Source organism: Buteo buteo, chromosome 3 (assembly GCF_964188355.1).
Source record: "Buteo buteo chromosome 3, bButBut1.hap1.1, whole genome shotgun sequence".
NCBI lineage: Eukaryota > Metazoa > Chordata > Aves > Accipitriformes > Accipitridae > Buteo > Buteo buteo.
Genome location: NC_134173.1, coordinates 43,907,464 through 43,928,807, shown reverse-complemented (window position 1 = coordinate 43,928,807; position 21,344 = coordinate 43,907,464). Strand labels below are relative to the sequence as shown.

The 21,344-nt window shown below is 37.6% G+C and overlaps 1 protein-coding gene across 4 annotated transcripts in view; it reads left to right on the top strand.

Annotated features, from left to right (window-relative positions):
• Positions 1 to 19,251, top strand: part of JPH1 (junctophilin 1) — an 87,315-nt gene extending 68,064 nt beyond the window's left edge. The window contains exons 4-6 of one of the 4 annotated variants that reach the window (XM_075023463.1): positions 8,286 to 8,947; positions 16,609 to 16,704; positions 17,253 to 19,251. In XM_075023463.1, coding sequence (XP_074879564.1) covers positions 8,286 to 8,947; positions 16,609 to 16,689 — 743 coding nt within the window. In that variant the 3' untranslated portion in view covers positions 16,690 to 16,704; positions 17,253 to 19,251. Of the gene's footprint in view, positions 1 to 8,285; positions 8,948 to 16,608; positions 16,705 to 16,810 lie in introns of all 4 variants that reach the window. The other 3 variants (XM_075023462.1, XM_075023464.1, XM_075023461.1) reach the window with 3 other exon arrangements.
• Positions 19,252 to 21,344: the final 2,093 nt, after the last annotated feature.

Sequence of the window (21,344 nt, the reverse complement as noted above, 5' to 3'; positions counted from 1 at the left end):
AGGCAGCCATGGTACTTCCATGCTAGTGGTATTAAGTCCAGAAAAAAAAGAAAGTATTGTAAGGCAGCCAAATGGAATTTAAAAATTAATCCAAGCAAGATTTTTTATTTGCCCCTTGCTAGGGAGGCTGCTTACTAGCATTTAAAATGTTGATCATACCTCACTAAAATGCAGTTGCCATTATAGCCTAAAAGTTAAAGCAGGCATCCAGACTTAGTTTTCTTTTACATCTCACCAGATAGTGTCTACAATCACTTCCATTTCAATTCTTCTTTCTGTTTAGTGACATGCTTATTTTTAAACTTTAGCAAATGTGTGATTTTTTTCTCTAAAGTATTCTCAAGTACCGTTAAGGAGAGCCATTATTCCAGCTGACATAACCAATGTTAGATGGAGCTAAAACAGGGCAACAGGGCCTATATATGTCATTCTGAATTAAGGAATTATTAAATAACATATATACATCACCAGGAGTAGGGAATTTCTTTCTAGGGAAATCCCACCTTCAACTTGGCAATCAAGTCAGGTGCCCTCTTACTGTCTGGGGGCCAGAAATCTTACATACCTTGCTGCACATTGACCCAACCATGAAGCAGCTATGCCATTCCATGCCCTATTGCTGGGGCACTGCAGACACCTGGGGTGATAACCTCTGAAACTACCACTAGGAAGCATCTCTTTACCAAGAGGGTGGTCAAACACTGGAACAGGCTTCCTAGAGAGGTGGTCAATGCCCCAAGGCTGTCAGTGTTTAAGAGGCATTTGGACAATGCCCTTAATAACATGCTTTAACTTGGTCAGCCCTGAATTTGTCAGGCAGTTGGACTAGATGGTTGTTGTACGTCCCTTCCAACTGAAATATTCTATTCTATTCTATTCTATTCTATTCTATTCTATTCTATTCATATCTAAGTCAGGTAGAAATGATCTCTCAGAGCCCTGTGCCTCTTTAAGCACCTTGCCGTATATCCATCAATTTCTCTATGGCTGTAATCCTCACCCCTCAATTTCCAGCCCCATTCAGTCCCAGTTCAGTCTGCCAAGATGGCAGACAGGGCTGCCAGGCATTACTAAAACCATAACCATATCTCTGCTCCACTGAGTTCATCAACACATTTTACACATTCATTTGAGCTGAATTCAAGCCAGCAGCCTAGCAGTTAAAAGCTTTTTTTCCCTGTTACCAGTATAGCCTTCAGAAAAATGAGAATAAAACAGAGGAAGTACTAATGACATTAATTATAGTTCTTCCTCCACACACACATCTCCACAATGAAGCAATAATAATAAACCCTATCTTTCTAAAATTTACTGAATATAGTTATTTGCACTTTCGTAATGACTCATCGAATCAATTCTTTTAGCAGACTGATAAACGATTATTTTTATTTCCTTCACCTACAGTTACCATGCTGAATGATGAGGAATTATTATAAAATAGGTGTCCTATCCTGAAAAATAGGATGCTAACATAGGAGTATCTTGGATGCTTGCAGGAAAAAAGAGCCCGTATTAGTTGATCATCTAATGGGTCACCAAGCTTTCCAAGTTTTACTAATGTTCATCAGAGCAGCAAATAAATGTTATTATGAGAGCATAGCTATTGTTGCCAACAGTGATACATTAGAAAACCATTGATCACATCAGACGATAACAAACCAGATCATTTTCACCAGCTTATTTCTCAAACAGTATCTAGCAACCTGTGGTACCAACACCAAACTATATATTTTCCTTTTTTAGTACAGTGCATTTAAACACAGAAGACTTCAGCTTTTGCTTCAACAATATCATGCCCTGGATTTGTACTGGGATATAATGTGCAGTAAGAAACTTACTTGTCATTTACTATTTCCTTCTCCCGATCTTTGAATTCTGATTCAGTGGACGGTTCTCAGCTTCTCCAGGAAGATGACATTTATGAAGATATGTAACAAACTTATGACAAAAGGGCTATGTTGGCTTTTGGTTACTCAGAAGACTTGCACTCCATGCCTAGTTTTGACAAAGGCTTCCTGTGCAACTTTAGGCTATCACTTTAGCAAAGGTTTAGCAAAGCTTTGAGCATGACAGTGCTTTATTGACAACTCACCACTGAATTCAGAGAGATTATTCAGATGAAGTATGCACTTTGGGTCATGATTTCCCTTTGTTTTAGCTCCTCCATGTGTAAAATCGGCTATTGGTATAACCTTTTTGCTGTCTTTTGTATTGTACTTATAGATTGTGAACTTTTCAGAGCAGGAATTCACTCTTTTTTATAAAAGTGTTCAGTAGTTTAATAAAAAAAGGCCTCTAATCTTGGAAGGTTTGCATATAGACTGTAGTGTTCTGATTGAGCAAATAACTTTGATCGTGTCGCCATTACCCCACAGACAATAGGTAAACCTTGCAGTGAAGAGTGAGAGTCTTTCTGCTAATGATTCATATGTGTAAACAAAATTAGGGAGTGAAGTATCTGCTTCGTGGGTGGAATTTATCTATAAGTGCAACATAAATTTTCTTGTAATCATCAAATTATAATGTCATTTGTAACCTGGCTTACTCTTTATATAGCACTATGTATTTGTTCACTCTTCACGTTGCACTAAAGATAGTTGTTGCACTAAAGATAGTTAGGTTACATCACATAATGCGTACTCTAGTTTAAAAAGCGGAAATAAGTGCATGATTACCTAATAATTACTTCTAGTACACCTTGAAATTGAATCATATCATTTCAGCATCAACAGTACTTTATAATATTATATTCTGTAAATATTATATTCTAGAGCCTGCATTAGTGGCATTGCAATCTTTTTTTGCTTTCAAGAGACAACTAAAATTGTAATATGAAAAGCTTGGTTTTCCTGAATTGTAAGAATGGTAAGGCTGTTGGGACAAAAGAGTGGAAGAATTATCATGAAAAAATTAGAAGATGTTTATTAAATTATTGATAAAGTTGGGCTTTTTTCTTCAGGAGAAGCTATGTCTTTTTTTTTCCTTTTTTTTTTTTCCTTTTTTACTGTAAAATTGCACAGAGAGCCTAAATGCTATTTCCTTATATTAAGAAGGTGGTTTTGCCATGTTTTTCATTTTCCTCTGAAAAACAAATAGAGAGGACATGTCTGAAGAACAAAATTGGTCTCTACAGTAAAGAACATGTCAACCTCTAGGTTTTAAATAGAGCTTTGCAAGTTATGATGACCTAATTAAGTATAGTCTCATTGGTAATGCCAGGTAATTCCCAAATCAGCATTTTTGCACAGGGTACATACTTACAGCACCTTCCATCCAAATCACTTTTAACTGATTTAAAGGTTGTGGCTGGGCCTTCACAAATTGGAGGGGGAGAAGGGGAAGGAGGATTGTCACCTCTTGTGCAGAAGCCAGCCAGTTTAAAACTGGGAGTACCCATCCACCATGGGGACTGGAGACACCGAGGTGACAAGGCTGCTAGAGTCCTATAGCCTGTGCTTACCTATAGGGTCTTACAGGAACCTACTTCAGTCCAGGGCTGCAGGAATAGCTATCTTCTGTCATATTATGGTGAGAGGCTCTCATCTGTATTGCATAGTGTCTCAAGCTTAGCTCAGAAAACCTACTCTCCCAAAACTGTTTGCTCCTTGAAGGATCACCAGCCCTACTGTAAGGAATCTTAGTGCCTTCAGCACTTCCTGAGCTCATCCTCATTCAGTCCCACCGTTTTCCCATTTCCTCATCTTTTCTCTTTTGCAAAGAGGCCAAAATACATGAAACTGGCTGGATTGAATAGGCAGAAGTATGACCTGAAGTTCGTATATATAAATATATATCTATGCCTTTTTCCTCACTATTCTAGGTGCATTCTGCAATCGCTCTCAAGCTTCAGATTTCATCCTGAGCTGATAAGGCACAAGGTCTTTTCTTAGCCTTCTTGGGAAACACTGGCTGCATTTACAGTGTCCTGCAAGATGGCATTTTCAGACACTGCTTGAGCCACAATCCTGAAACAGCCCCATGCTGCCAATATGTATACCTCACTAGGCCATGGGAGAAAGCATGCAGCTGTCACCTCTCTAAAAATGCTGTGGCAGAACCAGGGCACCCTTCTCATCTCATTTACAGAGCTGGCCATGCTGTCCCATCACTTACTGGAGCCCTTCCAGGAGGAAGGACATGTTACACAAGAACTCTATAAGAAGTTCTAGATTTAGAACAACTATGAGTGTGTCTGCAACCAAACCAAAGCTTCCCTTACCCCACAGCCATCAATGAAATGCTGTTCAAGAAGACCAGCAGACACTATGTGACTTTATGTGCATGCATCGCACACATCCACAGAGTCCTTTGGTTTTCAGAGGCTATTCCTCCCAAATACTGGCTAACTCATGGTGCCATCCAGCTGCTGGCATCACAACAGCTGTGTGAGCCAAAACCGCCCCATGGCAGACCTTCAGCCAGCAAAGGTGCATCAATTTTGAACTGATGGTAGCAAAGCCAATATGTCACCATAAGAAAAGACACAGGTTCATCCACAAAGAAAGCTTATCTTTACTTGGTTGGAAGACACTTCTTGGTTCTGCTTTCCAGACCAAGTTCTCCTTAGGCACTCGGACGTATCATGTCTAGGAATATATCTACTGGTTGCTTCAACTGCAAACTGAAGAACAGAACTCTGCGTTTACTTCCTAGACAGATAATCCCACCTTACCTTCTTCCCAGTCTCAAATCCTATTCTGTTTCTGATTAAGATCAGGCAGCTGAGAAATCTTGTAGGATCAGATGTTAGTGACTCCCTTTCCAAATTCCCTTGGCCCTGGTCCTTTTATACTCATGCTGTAGCGTGCTCTTATGCTGAAGAAAAAGGACTCTGTTGACCATGTCTGTAGTGTTAGATAATGCCTTTCACGAAGGGGACAAGGTAAGTCCTGACAAGTATTTTTAGTCCTCAGAAGGGAGTGGGAATTGTGTTCTTACCGCTTGGAGTCAGTGGTTCAGACAGGTACATAATCTGATTGTACTGAATACAGTGAACAGACGTAAAAAAAGTCCTTGGACAATCTCCAAAGCTAACCAGCATTGAGCCAAGAATTTGAGTGTTGGAAAGACCTGCTGGGCAAGATTGGAGGCAAGGAATGTATCTCTAATAGCCATATGTGACGTACGGGTGGGGTGTGAGGGAGGGCTGCTGTGTTATGTTAAGGCAATTGCTGAATGTCTGGTCAGACACCCTCAGACATTATTTGGATGCAGAAGGCTACAGGTTTCTCTGGTGGGACTCAATGTCACTTAGCATCAAATATTGCCAAATACTCAGTAAAAATATGGCATTGTTAGCTTGTTGACACTTAACTTCTTTGGGAAGCTCCAGTTAAAGATGATATTTTTGGTTTGGTTTAAGTTTTTTGTTTTCACTCTACCAGTCTCTTGTGGAGACATGGGAAGCCGAGACCTGGCTCCCTTCTTGTTTCAGAAATTCCAACACAGTTTGGAGGTCTTAGGGAGGAGAGAGAGTCCCTCTGGCCAGCCTTGAGAGGCTTTTAGGTGATTGTAGGAAACAGTGGAGAGGGACAACATTTCTGAGGCCTAGATGTGTTCCTTATGAAAGTGCCTTCAGTTCCTCAAGTGCCGTCATTTTTCTAGGTAGGTGAGGAACAGATCAGCAGCATTGTAAGGCAGAAGAGATGGTATTCAAGTTGGGATGCTTTGACCACAGCAGTCATAAGGAACAAGCTAATGTGAATGTGGATGTGTCCACATTGGGAGTGTTGGTTGACGAGAAGCTCAACATGACCTGGCAATGTGTTTGCAGACCAGAAAGCCAACCATATCAAAAGAAGCATGACCAACAGATTGAGGGAGGTGATTCTCCTCCTCTGTTCTGCTCTCATGAGACCCCACCTGGAGAACTGTGTTTGGCTCTGAGGCCCCAAACATAAGGACATGGACTTGTTTGAGTGAGTCCAGAGGACGGCCACAAAGGTGATCAGAGGGCTGGAGCTCCTCTCCTATGAAGACAGGCTGAGAGAGTTGGGGTTGTTCAGCCTGGAGAAGAGAAGGCTCCAGGGAGACCTTATAGCAGCCTTGCAGTACCTAAAGGGGGCCTACAAGAAAGTCAGAGAGGGACTTTTTACAAGGGCATGCAGTGATAGGATGAGGGGTAATGGCTTTAAACTGAAAGAGGGTAGATTTAGCTCAGATGTAAGGAAGAAGTTCTTCACTGTGAGGGTGGTGAGGCGCTGGAACATGTTGCCTAGAGAGGTTGTGGCTGGCCCATCCCTGGAAGTGTTCAAGGCCATGTTGGATGGGGCTTTGAGCAACCTGGTCTAGTGGAAGGTGTCCCTGCCCATGGCAGGGAATTTGGAACTAGGTGATCTTTAAGGTCCCTTCCAACCCAAACCATTCTATGATATACAAAATGATATGATATGATATGATATGATAATATATAATCATTGGAATTTGACAGCTCCATGTCTTGGGCTTAAAGGTTAGGCAGAGCTCTTTCAGCTATCCTTTTCTATTCACACCCCTAATTATATACCCTGTGAAAAGAGAAGAAAACCAAAGTTCATGCGTGTTAAAACCTCAGCATTATCTTATGCATCTTAGCAAAGACGGAAGGAAATCCCCTACATGACTGGGAATTTTATGAATGGTGATTGTAACTGTAACTTTGTATATGGCAACTCTTAATTTGGTTTGTGCTGCCTTTTCCTTTTACCAGGAAGTTTATAAAAAGCCATAAGAACCAAGCCTCTAGTCCTCTCCCTCTGTGCAGGCTTACTTGCTCAAAGCTTCCTCCTCAAATGTCATTTGAGAACAAATCTGGCTTGTCTACATCCAGCCTTCTTTCTCAACAGCTCCCTATTTCCACGCCTGGTTTTCAGAGATGCCAAAAGCATTGTGATTTTCCTGCTCAGAAGACATTGCATGCTTCTTCTCAGCAATGCTTACTTACCAGATGACTCAGTAACTTCCAAAAACTTCATGCTGCTCTTCCTTCCTCTGATCTTAGCACTGTGTAGTGATGCATATGCTTCTGGCATCTGTAAAAACACTGTATCTGCCTAACACAGCTAGAGCCTCCTTTAAACTCAAAAGCAGAAAAATGTATGCAGACATTCTTCTCTGGGCACAGAATTTCTCTATGACATAAAACACAGATAAGCCTCACTTACAGAAGATAAAAAAATCAAAGGAAAGTAGTTGTGCTAGAAGAGATAGAAGTGGAAAAACAGTTGGAATGTATTTGGCAGAAGCCATTATTGGACATACAGAAAAATCATTAACAGTTTTCTGTTCACAGAGCTCCCCAGCTTCTGACTTCTTACAGGACCTGATCCTGGAATCTGGGATGTGACCTCTAGGAAGAAAAATAGAAAACGTTGCCCACAATACAGACAGATTTACTGTAATTTTGTTTCTTGAACAGAGTGTTTTCTCAACTCTTAGCTTTGAACTGTTAAATTAGACAACGAAAACCTGGAGCAAAGCATCTCAGCCAGTTTGTCTTTATGTAAACAGCTGCATAGAAACGCACCTTGATAAGTGAGTCCTACTGGTCAGTGTGCCCACGGGTGTTTAGCTAGGATTTGAGAGGAGGATCCTTCATACTGGCAGCTCTCTGAGCATTTCCGTAGTGAATGTGAGAGAGTTTGTCTTCCTAGCTTCTAAGCAGAATTGTGTTTCTGACTAGAGTGGTTAACCTGGGTCTTCATATGGTAAGTGATCGAATTAGGAAGACAAAGCCAGTGTGTGAGGGTTCAAGTCACATATAAATATGTATGTAAGACAAGCTAACATGCACACAAAGGGGAAAAAAGTGATTTGAGCCCTAATTCGTGTAGGTTATAAGGGCAGAAGGGACGTTTCATTCTGATGGTTAATTACTTCCATGTCAAACAGATACTATGATCATGAGGGTAGAAGTTAAATTGATTAGGGCAATTAAGCAAAACATGCCTCAAAACATGCCTCTCAGAAAAAGAAAGAATGATAGATACGTAAGGTAGGTCAGTCTTCAGTCCCTCAGACTTCACTCAGAGACAATTTATGTCCTATGACCCTTTGCAAAGCTTAAAACATAAAGAAAGTGACTGAACCAAATTAGTAAGCAGTCCTGACAGTTACCAAAAGGTACAGTAACTTCAACTACTGAGCAATTTAAAGTAAATCACTATGGATATCAGTGAATTTTTTGTAACACCTGCCCCTGCCAGCATTTTAGCAAGGTAGTCCAGTGTGACATCCCAATGCAATAGTTTTACTGTGAAGTCTTATTTTTGTTTTAATCATAATATTTCTATTACACTATTTTTCAGGCCCTGATTATATCAAACAAAAATTTCAAGAAGGAATGGAGGTGAAAGAAAAATCTGAAGAAAAAGTTCAGGACAAACCACCTACCCCAAAAGAGTCACCTCACTTTTATCGAAAAGGTACTACACCCCCTCGAACCCCAGAAGCAAGTCCAAGGCATAGTCCTCCTCTTTCTTCTGAGCCTTCTCCTTCAAAACAACTGAAAAGGCAAAGCTCCACTTCTGGGGCAAGACTCAGTCAAGAAAAAAAGCTTTTAGCCACTGAGAATATAATACCCACAATTAACAAGCCTTTATATTCAAAAACACCAATGAAGGAGGAAGTAGCTGTGAAACACCAGCCAAAGTTTTCAGCCCATCCCAATCCCATCAGCACAGAGAATGGGGAGCTGCATGATCACTACCATGGCTATTATGTAAAAATGAATCCAACAGTGCTTCCACAGGAGCTCAGGGAAGAAGATGAATATGTCAACCCATCACCGTCAACACTTGCACGGATACCACCCTCACAGAAGCCAAGTCCTGCTAGATCTGGGGGTAAGCCAGATGCCAAAGAAAACAAACCTGACACAAAAATTAAGAAACCAGAATTTGCTGCACCAAAGAACCCAGCTAATAATGAGTCACATTCAGCAGTGGAAAAAGAAGTAGAAAACAGCTCGGTGAGTACTGCAAGAAACCTTTTCACTTTCACTGCCTTTTTGCCTCCTAGTACTGAGCTTTGTAACCTAAAGACAGGTAAAGCTCACTTCTGACAAATCTTCATCTGGATACAATCTGCTAGTTAGAATCCACTCCACCAGACTGGAGTAAGGAACAAATACTCCAGTCCTTTATATTATCCTTTTTGAAAACTGGGAAGGGATAGTTGATAGCCAGATACTGACAGACTTTTGAGACATGAATCCCTATTGCATCCATAAACACAAAAGTGTGATAGTGTGTGTATTAGTGTGTGTATGTATTTATATATGTGCGTTTTGTGTGCGTGTAGATGCATATTTGCAGATACATATATTCCCCCTGCCAAAACAATGTTCGTTGTACTTCAGTGGATAATTGGGCAGTACTGGAAGTTACACTCATGCTCTTCCCCAAAGGTCTACTTTTGACTACTCTTGGAGACAGGATGCTGGCCTGTGGTCTGACCCAGTCCAGAAAATCTCCCTTTTCATTATCTTCTCTGTGTTGATTGTAGGCTCTAAAAGCAGGCAATTTGCGTCAAAATATGAACTGTTTTAAAATGTATACTTTTAACAATGCTTGCGTTTTACAGTGATGTGGAAAATTTTACTTTTTTTTCATCAGAAAATGGAGGAGTTTTAAAACTATACATTCAGATCAGTGTGAATCAAAATCTCATTATTATTTAGAAATAATAGAACTATCAATAGTTACACAGAAAAGGAGAGGTGACTAATAGCATTTCTATGCCATGTTGGGAGAAGAAGCCATGTTATCGAATTCAGAATCTATGATGATGATAAAGTTATTTCTGGTCCAAGAGAAACTCAGGAGAATGTTAGTTGTAGATTCTAAAGTTAACCTTTAGCAAATGAAGAGGTCTAGATAATTGTCATAATGTTTCTTTTTTATAAGCGTTGTTTCTTTGAATCATTTTTGGTACTCCAGTAGAAAAAAAAACAGTGTGTCATTATTGATGGGATAAACAGAATGACCCATATAATGAGATCCTGCTAAGAAAGATGCAAGTATAATTATCCATGTGCAGCGCAGCACAATGTAAGATTCTATATTGAAAGACAGTTAATAGAGCCTGGCCATGCAGGATCGGGACTGGAAAAGGTTGGTGGATCAGGAGCAAGAGAGGCATGAGCTCCCAGTCTGTTGCTGTTGTTCAGAGATGTTAATATAATCCTTAGATTTATCAACAGGAAAGATTAAGCAAGAGTACATGGGAGTCTGTTTTATCTGGTTTTGGCACTGCTGCAACCACTTCTGGAATAAAATACAGTGTCCATAAATCAGGGATTTAAAATGAAAAAACCTTAAGGGGAAGTCCCATGAAGAGCTGTAAGAATGATTAAAACATATCTTATAATGAAAGATTGAATGTAAAAAAATCTGACACATTAAATCACTTTCTGTAAGTACACTTTATGAAATAGTTTCCCAAGCTAACAGGTGAACATATAAGAAGATCCAACAGCTGGACAGATTTAGATAAAAGTCATCTTTTAACTTGCTTTTAATGGTATTAATTAAATGTAACATCAGTTTTCAGATGCTGAGTTTTTGGAACTGTCACTGAATAGTTCAATAATGAGCATTTTGTCAAGATGATACCCTCTAGTTCAGCAGGAAGCTTATATTCTGTTTTGTGCGGATCAAAGTAGATGTTCACAGTGGTTTTGTAATCTGCAAATCTGTAATACAGCTGATATCAGCCCTTTAACCTTTCAAATCTCACAGATATGACTCCTATCTAGGGTAACACAAAGCTGTCAGGCTTGTGAATGTTGAGTGAGCATGCACAGAATTTTAGCCTGCATTGGAATTTTTTGTTTGGCTCTGGTTAAAATAAGTGGCTAGAAATAGTTCTTATTTTTCCTACATTCCATCCAAACCAAATAACGGTTTGGAGCTGAGGGAGTCTTCACTTTAAGAAACCAAGTAGAGCACCTAAACAGTAGTTTACTGACCTTCTAGAATAATCAGGATAAGGACTGTGAACCTTTAGCTTCTTACCAGGAAAGGTGGAAAAATGATGAGATATTGTACAGTAGCTGCTGTTTGTTTACTGATACTATAGGTCATCTGGGAACTGTCCCTCTGCTTCATTTGGAGCACCCTAATTGCGTTATTATCAGCATTTCAATAAGGGAGGAAGGTAGAATTTAGGAACTCATTTTTAATATAACGGTATTTTAAGATATGTGTAGATGTATGTGGTTTTTTCAAAGATGTCTTCCATATGTGTCTATAAATTTGCCCTTATGGAATAAATTTCATACATGCTTATTTCTTTAAAATGCTGAAATGAGTAAAAATCCTAAAACAATTAAAGCAGAAAGGAGTAGCCTACTGGCCTATCAGGCTGAGGGAAAGACTTAGTACAGAATGACTGTTAACACTGCCTGGAGACTTTTCTTTTTAGTTTTTAGTATCACCTTTCAACTTCAGAAAAATAGTAGCCTATTCTGCCAGTGCTCCTGGACTGAGCTCAGTAGTGTGCTGCAGTTACGCAGTGGCTGCGTAACCTAAGAGTGCGCAGTTACTGAGGAGAAGCCTTATTAGTGTACTTCTCTTTATCCCAAACACTTCTAAATGTTGAGAGACTTCAGAATTCTAGGGCTGCACTGGGGAATTATTTTGTTTTAGTCAGTAATTGCAATTGCTTTATAGTCATCCTGACAAATGATTTTGTTGTGGTTTGAAAGTAAATCTGCCTTCAATCCTTCATAGAAGGTTAAAAATATATTTTTAAAGTAATATAAAGAGAAAAGAACTCTCACTCTCATGAAAAGAGAATGAGAAAACATGTTTTTGGAATGCAAAAATTAATTTATAACATTTATTGAGCACTTTCATTAGATTATCCAAAAGTGCTGTATAAAATTGTGCTGTGCTTTTTCCAAGTTTCCAGTGATAATGCATTAAGAACATAGATACAGAATGTAAGATTTTCAGTTCTTCCTTCTATGTATCTAAATCAAAGCCATTTCTCACATCTGAATGAAACATAAACTTTAATTTGGATTAATAACTTTAAACAACTTTATTTACAGAAGAGTCTGCAGCAGCTGTTTTAGTAATCAAATTCATGTTTCATATTTTCTGTGAATCTGTTACATCCTTAAGACTGTCATCTGTGCAATATGTTAGTTATAGGAACAGTATTGTTCTCTAGATATCTCTAGATATCCCCATTTCTGGCATTATACTTGAAAAATATCAGCACATACATCTTACGCCACACATATAAATGTGTTTCTCTATGTACTTCTTTTCTAATGTTCAAAAATCAGTTTAAAATCATTTCAGAACTCATAAGAAAGAGTCATAGTTTTATCAAGGTGAAAACATGCATAAAGCACAATGACAAACTCACCATTGGTCAGCTGCTCCAAAATAGCTGTCTGTTTGCAGGCATTTACCCTAATAAATGAGACGTAAATCATCCTTTTTTCACTGACAATTAGGCACCTTCAAATTACCTTATATTTACCACAGTGTGAAGTGTGCACAGAGACACTTGACCACAAACCAGTACTAACTGTTGTTTCTAATTGCTTGTTAGCAGCCTCTAGCCCCGGTCTCAGTGTGCATGCTGCTGTCCCACCTTGAATATGGGCTAATTTGAGATTGTCTTGGATTTGGGTAAAAAGGAGAACTGAATTGCAAAAAATACCATTGTAGTGTATATTCATGAATACACATTTTATTTGCCTGATATGCGTCCATGTGTTGCTAGGTCAGATACAAGCCCAGACACAAGTGTTCTACTATATTGTCATTTTTTTCATTTTGTAGGTAAAGATTTTTAAGCCATACAGAGTGTTTATCCTGGTTTTTACCTGTATCTAAAATCATTACGTTTTGCTGAATGTTACCCAGTCTGCTTCTACTCTCACCTCTTTGCTCATTTAACATCCATTTAGTAAGGGATATAACTACCATGATGTTAGAAAAATAGATCAGTATTTGCCTGACCCTAAAAAAACCTCTGAGCAAGAACTTTATGCTAAATTTAATAGGCATTCCTAATGCAATGGGATTACAAGACTAGTCTTGATACTTCCTGGCACTACATTTTAGGAAAATAACTTTCTTCCCTCGACAAATGAAAACTAATCATATGGTTATATTTTTAGCTACGTAAGTGTCTGACTTACTAGAAGCTGAAAGGGCAGTTTTTAAGCAGGACTGGAGTTTTTCTACTACAGCTTCTTTAGTGCACCTGTTCTGGTCACTCTTGGACTGTTCAGACTAATTTTGGCTTTTGCTATTTTAAGCCCTTGCAGGACACTAAAGTTGTATTTATGGCATTTGTCTTAAAGCATTAAATGCTCATTTCATAGGTGTCTACAAAACAGGTAGTAGTTTACTGCATAACAACCATGTGCTCTACAAATATTGTTTGATCTTTTTTTAGTACATCAGGAAATTCTGCTTTGAGCTGAAAGTTGTAGTTAATCAGAAGAGGAAACAAAATGCACATAGCAAGCCAAAGGAGATGAGATTTACTTCTTTATATAAGGCATAGATCATTATCATAAACAGTTAACACATTTTTCTTTGATCTTCATATAAAATCAACAACCCAATTCTTAAGGTGTCACTTTCTCCTGTCTTTGTAGATGAGATTTCTTGATTCAGACTATAGCCCCTAGGTTTTTTAGCCTAATTTATCTAATGTTATTGTGGTGAGATTGTTATACCTAACTTGACTGACAGATGCATCAATAGAGAAGTCCCCTCCCCCTCCACCAAGCTTATTTCTGTAATACTGTGCACTAATGATACTGAGGTGCTGTTTGAGCTGCAGTCCTAACTTGCCATTCAGCCAAAAGCTGTCTTGCAGCTATCAGGATGCTGTTTCAGGACATATTTCAGGTAGTGAATGAGTTCCTGACTCCTCTGAAGTCCCCATAGGTCCAAATTTTTCTTCAGTAGTAATAAATCAACTTGATTTCCATGGATGTAATTTTCAAATATGCAAAGCATTAGACGGCCAAATCCCAGTGAATTTTAACAGTATTAGGCAATGATCTCCTTCAATTCCTTGCAATTCCTGGTGCAGTATAACTATAAAATCTTTAGGTGCGATCCCAAACTATAAAGGAGCTATTGACCTGATTTTGATCAAACAGGGAGTCCCTATTAGAATCATAGAATCATGGAATGGTTTGGGCTGGAAGGGACATTTAAAGATCATCTAGTCCATCCCCCCTGCCATGGGCAGGGACATCTTTCACTAGATTAGGTTGCTCAAAGCCCCATCCAACCTGACTTTGAACACTTCCAGTGGTGGGGCATCCACAGCTTCTCTGAGCACTCTGTTCTAGTGGCTCAGCACTGGAAAGAAAGATGCTGAACCCAAATCTTAGTGGAAATTAATAGTGTAATCATACTTTCTGTAGAGAGGTATGTAATATTAGCATGTACGTACTATTCTTGTTTGTCATGAGAGTCAGGGATTTTTTTTGCAAAAGAAGTTGTTAAATGGAAGGTTCACTCTAGGGGTGTTGACACTGACATTCCAAGACAGCAAAACTGAGAGATTCTCAAAGTAGCTGTTGTTTCAAGTAAAACAAATTCTATTGCTCAAAGTCTTCCAATATGGCTTTCTTGCATAAATTTCACAGTTGCCAAGTGCATTTGGTGAGAATCCTGATGGGAACTTGGATTGCCTTCACAGTAGAAAAGCACAGAAGTACCCAGCACAATTGTGACCATGCAGAAAGAAAGAAATTAACCTTGAGTTACACACTACAACAGCAAGGCTGCTTACAGTGCTGTGGTCAGAAATATAACCATATCTGGAGTCATGCTTTCCTTTTATGCCTGTTCTCTGTCACCAGGTGTCTCATATTCTTTGGCACATAGTGGCTCACTTCCAGTAAGAAGGAAGGAATGTGGTTCCACTTCTGTTCTGTGACCCAGTGGTTAAAACATACCACTGGTAAGTGGGAACTTGTTATTCAAAATCCCTTTGACTAAGGTGACCTTAAACCTAGTCTTCAATTTCCTAGTGAATATTTTAGACATTCTGCTGTTAAGTAAAATGTGAATGTTGCTGCCAATACCATTACCCCTATGGCAACATTTAACTAGCATCCTGATAGTCCCAATCATTGTTTGAACTTGAACACCTAGTTCCTCAGCATGTGAACAGATACTTCTGAATAGGTGCAAAGGGAACTTTATGGATACAGGTGCTGGTTGGGTTTAGACTCCCCAGAGATTTAAGGAGTACTTGCCATAATATATTTTGTGACTTTTTCAAGAACTTAGCAGTACACATCTGGCCTGCCATCTTAACTACTGTGTAAAGGTGTGTTCTGGTAGAAAGTGTTTAATGAGACTGTTTCAGGGTGAGAGCATGTGATATAGTAATGACACAAGTACTATTCAACAGCTTCCCAGTTACACTGCTGCAGCAAATTAATAATAGCAAGTTCTTACACCTTAGCATTCCAGAAATTATATAGCTAATCTTAGCATTGTCATGAAGCATAATGAACTTCTGCAAGGCATGCCTTATGTGGAAAGTGAAAAGAATTATGTCATTTCTAATGAAATATTTACCTTCTTATGCAAGCCAGTGATCCTTACGTATCTCAGAAGATAGCTTTCTGCAGAGATATTTTGGTGGGCTTTTTTGTGATTTAAGAAAGTATTGTCTGAGTGAAGAGTTTTTCTGTTTCTACTTAGAGTAAATGTGCAACCTTAAAATATAAGCGTGTACAAATATTTGTGAAAATATGTTGTAGTAAACCAAATACATTAAGAGGAGAACAGAAGAGAATTTCCATCTGTTCAGGACATTATTTCAAGTTGCTCATTAGAAAGCATCCATGTTTTAAAAAATTTATCCAAAATTGCTGAAAAGAATTAAAAACTTCCTTCTCTGGCTTCACAGAAAGACTAAAGTTATGTAATGATTAAGTTTTCTAACCAAGTTTAGCTCTAGCTAGGAAGGGAAAGAGTATTTTGACTTTTCATTTCTTCAGTACATAGGTCTGTAAGATAAGTGTCAGAGTAAATCAAAACGAGTTTAATTTTACAGGTGTGAAATTGTTTTTTAATCTGTAATGGAAACATTGCTAGGTATGTTAGTGCGATGGTAAGTAACTTTTTTTTCTCCTTTTGGTTATGAAAACAAGGGTATTCTTTTCATAAAACACATTGTCATGTCTGTTTTGAAATGGGTTGGAATTCGAGAAGGAACCTACTGTAAGGATGAAGAGCAGTGCTCTGGCTTTCCTAAAGTAGTTCAAGTTCTTTGTTTTACTTTATTTTAAGCTGATATTGTTTTTGTGTTCATGGGTTTGTTTTCATTTGTTTATGCAGTCGTATTTGTCAGATGGTTTAATCTCAGTGTAATTAAGAACAGTGTAATAATATACTCTCGCCTGTATTTATCCAGCTGATTTTCACAATATCATTGAGATGTTATTCAGCTCACCTGAATACCAAGGATAATGGCTATGTTTAAGGAGCAGAGTCTGTAGTTTTAATATTTAGGTAATCTTTCAGAGCAAGGTCAAGACCAGTAGAAATTACAAAGTCAGGTCATGCTCATTGCTGTGCAGTGTGGAAGGTTGCATTAATTCTGATATCTTTATTTTATTTTCAGGGCCCTAACTCAGTCATGATCGCACTGGTAATGCTGTTGAATATTGGTTTAGCCATTCTTTTTGTCCATTTTCTAACTTGATTGGCATTAGGAAAGGTAAGAAAGGTCTTGTTTTCATATAAAATCACCATATCCACCCCACCTCAAAAGATAAAGATTTAATTTCTTTGCATACTTTTAATGTTCCCTACTTTAATTTTAGCTATGCCTGAATGTGATTCAACATAGTTATTTAATAATGTAACTGTTTTGACCCTTCAGTGAAGTCATGACAACTAGTGGTGTTAGCCCACAGTTCTCTGCAGTTGTGTCATCAGCCTTTTAAATGGCACCTGTCAGACACAGGGAAGGAGGCTTGGAATTAGGATGGGACGCAAGAGAGATGAAACTTGGAAAATTCAGCCAGGGGCCCAGATCAGTTTCTCTGCTGATGGCTCGTGGCTTTGGGGTCCTCTGAAAGCTGAAGCAAGCAGCCATGTTGGAAAACAAACAAAATAATCTGCTGAAGCAGCCCCGCCAGTGAAGTGCGTTGGCTTCTCCATCTGTTCCAGCAGAGTGTGACTAAACTGGAAATGTACGGAGCTGCACTTTTTGTTGATGGAAGCTAACAGCTGCCTTACTATTTTACCGTCTGATGTTTTTAGTGGGGAGATGGGAAAACGACTGCCAGAGGAATGTGGTCAGAGGATTCTGTTGCTGTGGAAGTGATTCCAGCGTTCACTCCTATCTCATTAGAAGAAATAGTTAGCAGCATCAGTCACCAGTCTTATTCCATTACCTGCTGCTTTTAACATCTCCTGCAGTGTTCTGGGAGATTGAATTTCATTTGCCTGTGCATGATTCTGTTCATTCGTTGTTTATGAAATTTGATGTATAGCCATAACATAGTGTCTAGTCCAACCTGGAGAAAGCTACCAGTTCTGCCTAGCAGCAGAAGCAGAAAATGAAATGTCTTTTTCTAATCCGAAGATAAAATTCTTAAATTCATTTTCCTAAACTTGAAGAGCCGTTTTGATTTAAGGTTTAGTAAGTAATGTACCATGACTGCAAAATTTAAAGATGTTGATGTCTTCCTAAAAATGCACAAATGCTTATGCCGGTAGCAAGCAAAATTTTTCATAATAAAAGAATAAGAATCTTAAGTTGATATCAGCACATTCTAAACAGGAGGTGGAATATCAAAATAAGCCAAGAAAGATGAGATATAGGGTTTGCATGTTGACTTTTTTTCTTTTTTTTTTTTTTTTTTTTTTTTAATTCTGGTGCTGTGGTAATTGGTGATTTGAATTACGATGTTTCAACACTGAGGTATTTTGCCAACGGTGAAAATAAAGTCTTGTCTGAGTGCACATTAATGCCAATGACAGTTAAGCTAGCTAATGCTCATAATAAATTATAATTTTAAATACTAGATTTGTGTTGAATACATTCAGGTAGAGCGTTGAGAAATGTTAAGTGATTGTTTATCGATTTGATGCCTTCAGTGTCTTTAAAGTCCATTTATGATTTTACCTCAGCATTAAAAAAGCGTCAAAATTTTTCATTTAGAAAGTTTGTCTTAAGTAGTTTCACAGCCCTTTGTTCAAATGATGTGGTCATGTTTCTTTTTATGTGCCATTATACTGTAATTATTGTACCCTATATTAATCAAAAGCATGCTTATTTACTGAAAATATGTGGTGTGATCATTTGGCAAGTAAATATTTTAATTGAAAGCTACAAAAAGCAAAGGGCTTGTATTATGGTTTATTTTATCGCTATTAGAAAACCTTTCATACAATATAGTTTTTGAACCTGTTTGTAAACTTTCTAAGTGTTTGCATGGTTTAATGGGCAACATTCTTACAAAGTACTTTAGCTATCTTTTGATGCAGCATATTAAAGTAACATAGCTATGGACTGAATATTGTGCAGCGAAGCAGCTCTGAGCAGGGCAGTAACACCATGGTGTTTTTTACAGAAGTATGTTGAGAATCCTGTGTTTTGACCAGTGTGGATAAAGAAGAAAGCAGAAAGAGAGCAAATGAAAATAGAACTTGTATATTTATTTTTTAAAAAAGTTTAAATTGTGTTTTAAATTTAGGAAAGTAATTTTTAAATAAGAACAGAATTTTACAAGTTACTGTGTAAGCCTTGACATAATGGACAAAATGTTCCATCCAACAGTGAAATCAGACCCTGTCTCCTTACATGGAGAGGTAATTTTTGTAACTGACATATTTAATTCCTATTAAATGTTTATTTAAAATACTTTATGCTCTGGAAATAATGGGTAACAAAGCTTATGAAAATGTTTATAAATTTAAGTAAGCATGTTAGTACCATTTATAAATATGTATGATTTATAAGCTTTTTTAAAACAAAGCTCAAACAAATTGTTGGTATTTTTCTAAAATGTGCACAGCTGTATTTTACATGAAAGGCTATTTATAATTGGTTGTTATACTGTACACTACATTTTGGACAGCACAATGAAGCCTGCCAATGTACTTAATAATGTCATTTTGTCTATTTAAAGTTTCTTGCTGTCAAAGAATGAACTCTTTATCTTTGAGTTTCTCTATTTATAATTCTTGACCCAAAATGTACAATGTACAGTTTTCACAACTGTATTTGCTCTAATAAAAATAAGTTGGTTATTAATAGAGTTTCAGACTAGTTTTTCCTGTTTATGAATTACTTTGTTCACTCTGGAAACAATTTTTCTAACAAATTCAATAAACAAGGAGTGAAGCAGGAAGATGGGTGAAGTCCTGGCCCCTTTGAAATCATTGTGAGTTACTGTTTTCAACAAAACGATTCTGGGAAACAATTAAAAGTGGAAAAAAAAGAGAAAAAAAAGTCAAGTTTCCTTAGGTGTCTTCTTCTACCTTCTGATACAGGATTTTTGTATCATTATAAATTTAGCATCTTAAATTATATTCCCACTACAAGGATGGTTTAATCAATCTTGTTTTAATCAGTGAGTGACTGGTCCATTAACAGCTATTCTTGTAAGTGAATCAACAACTTTTTTAGACTTCCGCCCTTCTCAAGGTCTTCATACGTTCAAAATTAGCATGAAGTTTGTGAGCCAATATTCTACATAGAGAAAATCCACCATTACAACTGTCTTAAAGCCACCACATTGGCTGAACTAGCAAATCAGCTGAGAATTTTATTTTCTGTGATTCCAGTTCAGATTACTAGCCAACTGTACTGAAATCCTAATGTTTAGTTGAAAAGGAGAGCAAGTTTTCTTAGTAGTTCCTATGTAATGGAAACATGTTTTTAGGAAGTAATTGTTACTCTCTTATTCTTTAAAATAATTCTACCAGCATGAGGCTTAACTTTAAGAATTTGTATTTTCTATGCAATAACTCACTCCCTGAAGAAAATTTTTGGCAATTCAAGTAGAGAAAAATACATTCTCAAGAAAAATAAGCGGAAATAACTATAAAGCCAGAAAATTTTAAAGTCAAGTTCACTGAGACAACTCTTCTCTGACATTTTGTGATCCACGTTGTATAACATGTTCAAGAGTGAAAGGAAAGTTGACATTAAATATTTCTTAAGTTCTACAAAGATGATAATATACTCAGGCATATATTAATCTTAACAGCAACAAGCAAAGGATTTGCCCAGAAATAGAAGAAAAAAAAGTTTTCATAGTCAGCTGAGAAATACAACAGCTTTCCCTGCCCATCAATGTTCATAATTCTCAAAAATCAACATGTACATAGAAATATAACAATTTTTCTATGGTGCCTGAAAGCAGATCTCCTCTGAGATGTTTTTACTGGTGCTTTCTATCAGTTGTAAACTTATAAATGGGTTTATGTGGGAATGCATCTGCTATGCCTATGGGGAAAAAATACCCATGGACACACAATGCAACTTAATGTTCCAAGACTTGCTCTAGCATGGAAAATTTTATGCCACTTAAGTGCAAGGAAATTTTTTCCAAAGCAAAGTAGTTTCTCCTGGCACAGTTGTGGTTTTGCCCACAGATGCAGTAGGCAGTGAGCTCTCACCTTTGAATTTGAGGTCTGGTGTCTTGGGCAACTCCATATACCTGATTATACAATATATAGTATACACAGAAAGACAGCAAATGAATGATGTTGAGGTGCCAAAGGCTGAAGAAAAAAAATCATGTTATCATTGCTTTTTAGTGTATCTAGTCCTTTCTCTACTCAGTATATATAGTCTTTACCTTGCCTTCCTGTCAGAAAAGCAGTAAGGAATGCAGAGTGTGGAATCTTTTGCATTTGCTTTCCAAAAGGAGGGATTCAGTTTAAAAGCAGAATTTTCATGACATGACTACAACTTGCGTTTCAGATACAGATGGATGTTAAAAAAATCATTAATACAACTGAGTGCTGCCTTTAAAAGGAGTAAACACCTCTTTATGAGCATTTGTTTAAAAGTCTTTAAATAGTTATTTACATAACTTCTAATGACACATTACATCTCTATTAAAAGCTCTATTAAGATACAGTTACACAATATTAAAAGATTCCGACAATAATGTGGATGCAATGATAAAAGCCTGCAGAAATGTACTGCTCATTGAGCTACATTAACTTTCTTAGTTGTTACTGATAAAACATGGTTGTGAATGATATCTAAATGATTTTACTCATAGCTCATTTGAACCGTTTGGTCAAGGGAGACAGTTCTATGTACCATTCTCCTATGGAAATGTAATTCAGTAAACAAAGCAAATGAAGAGAAGAGAAATTAAATAAGCCTTT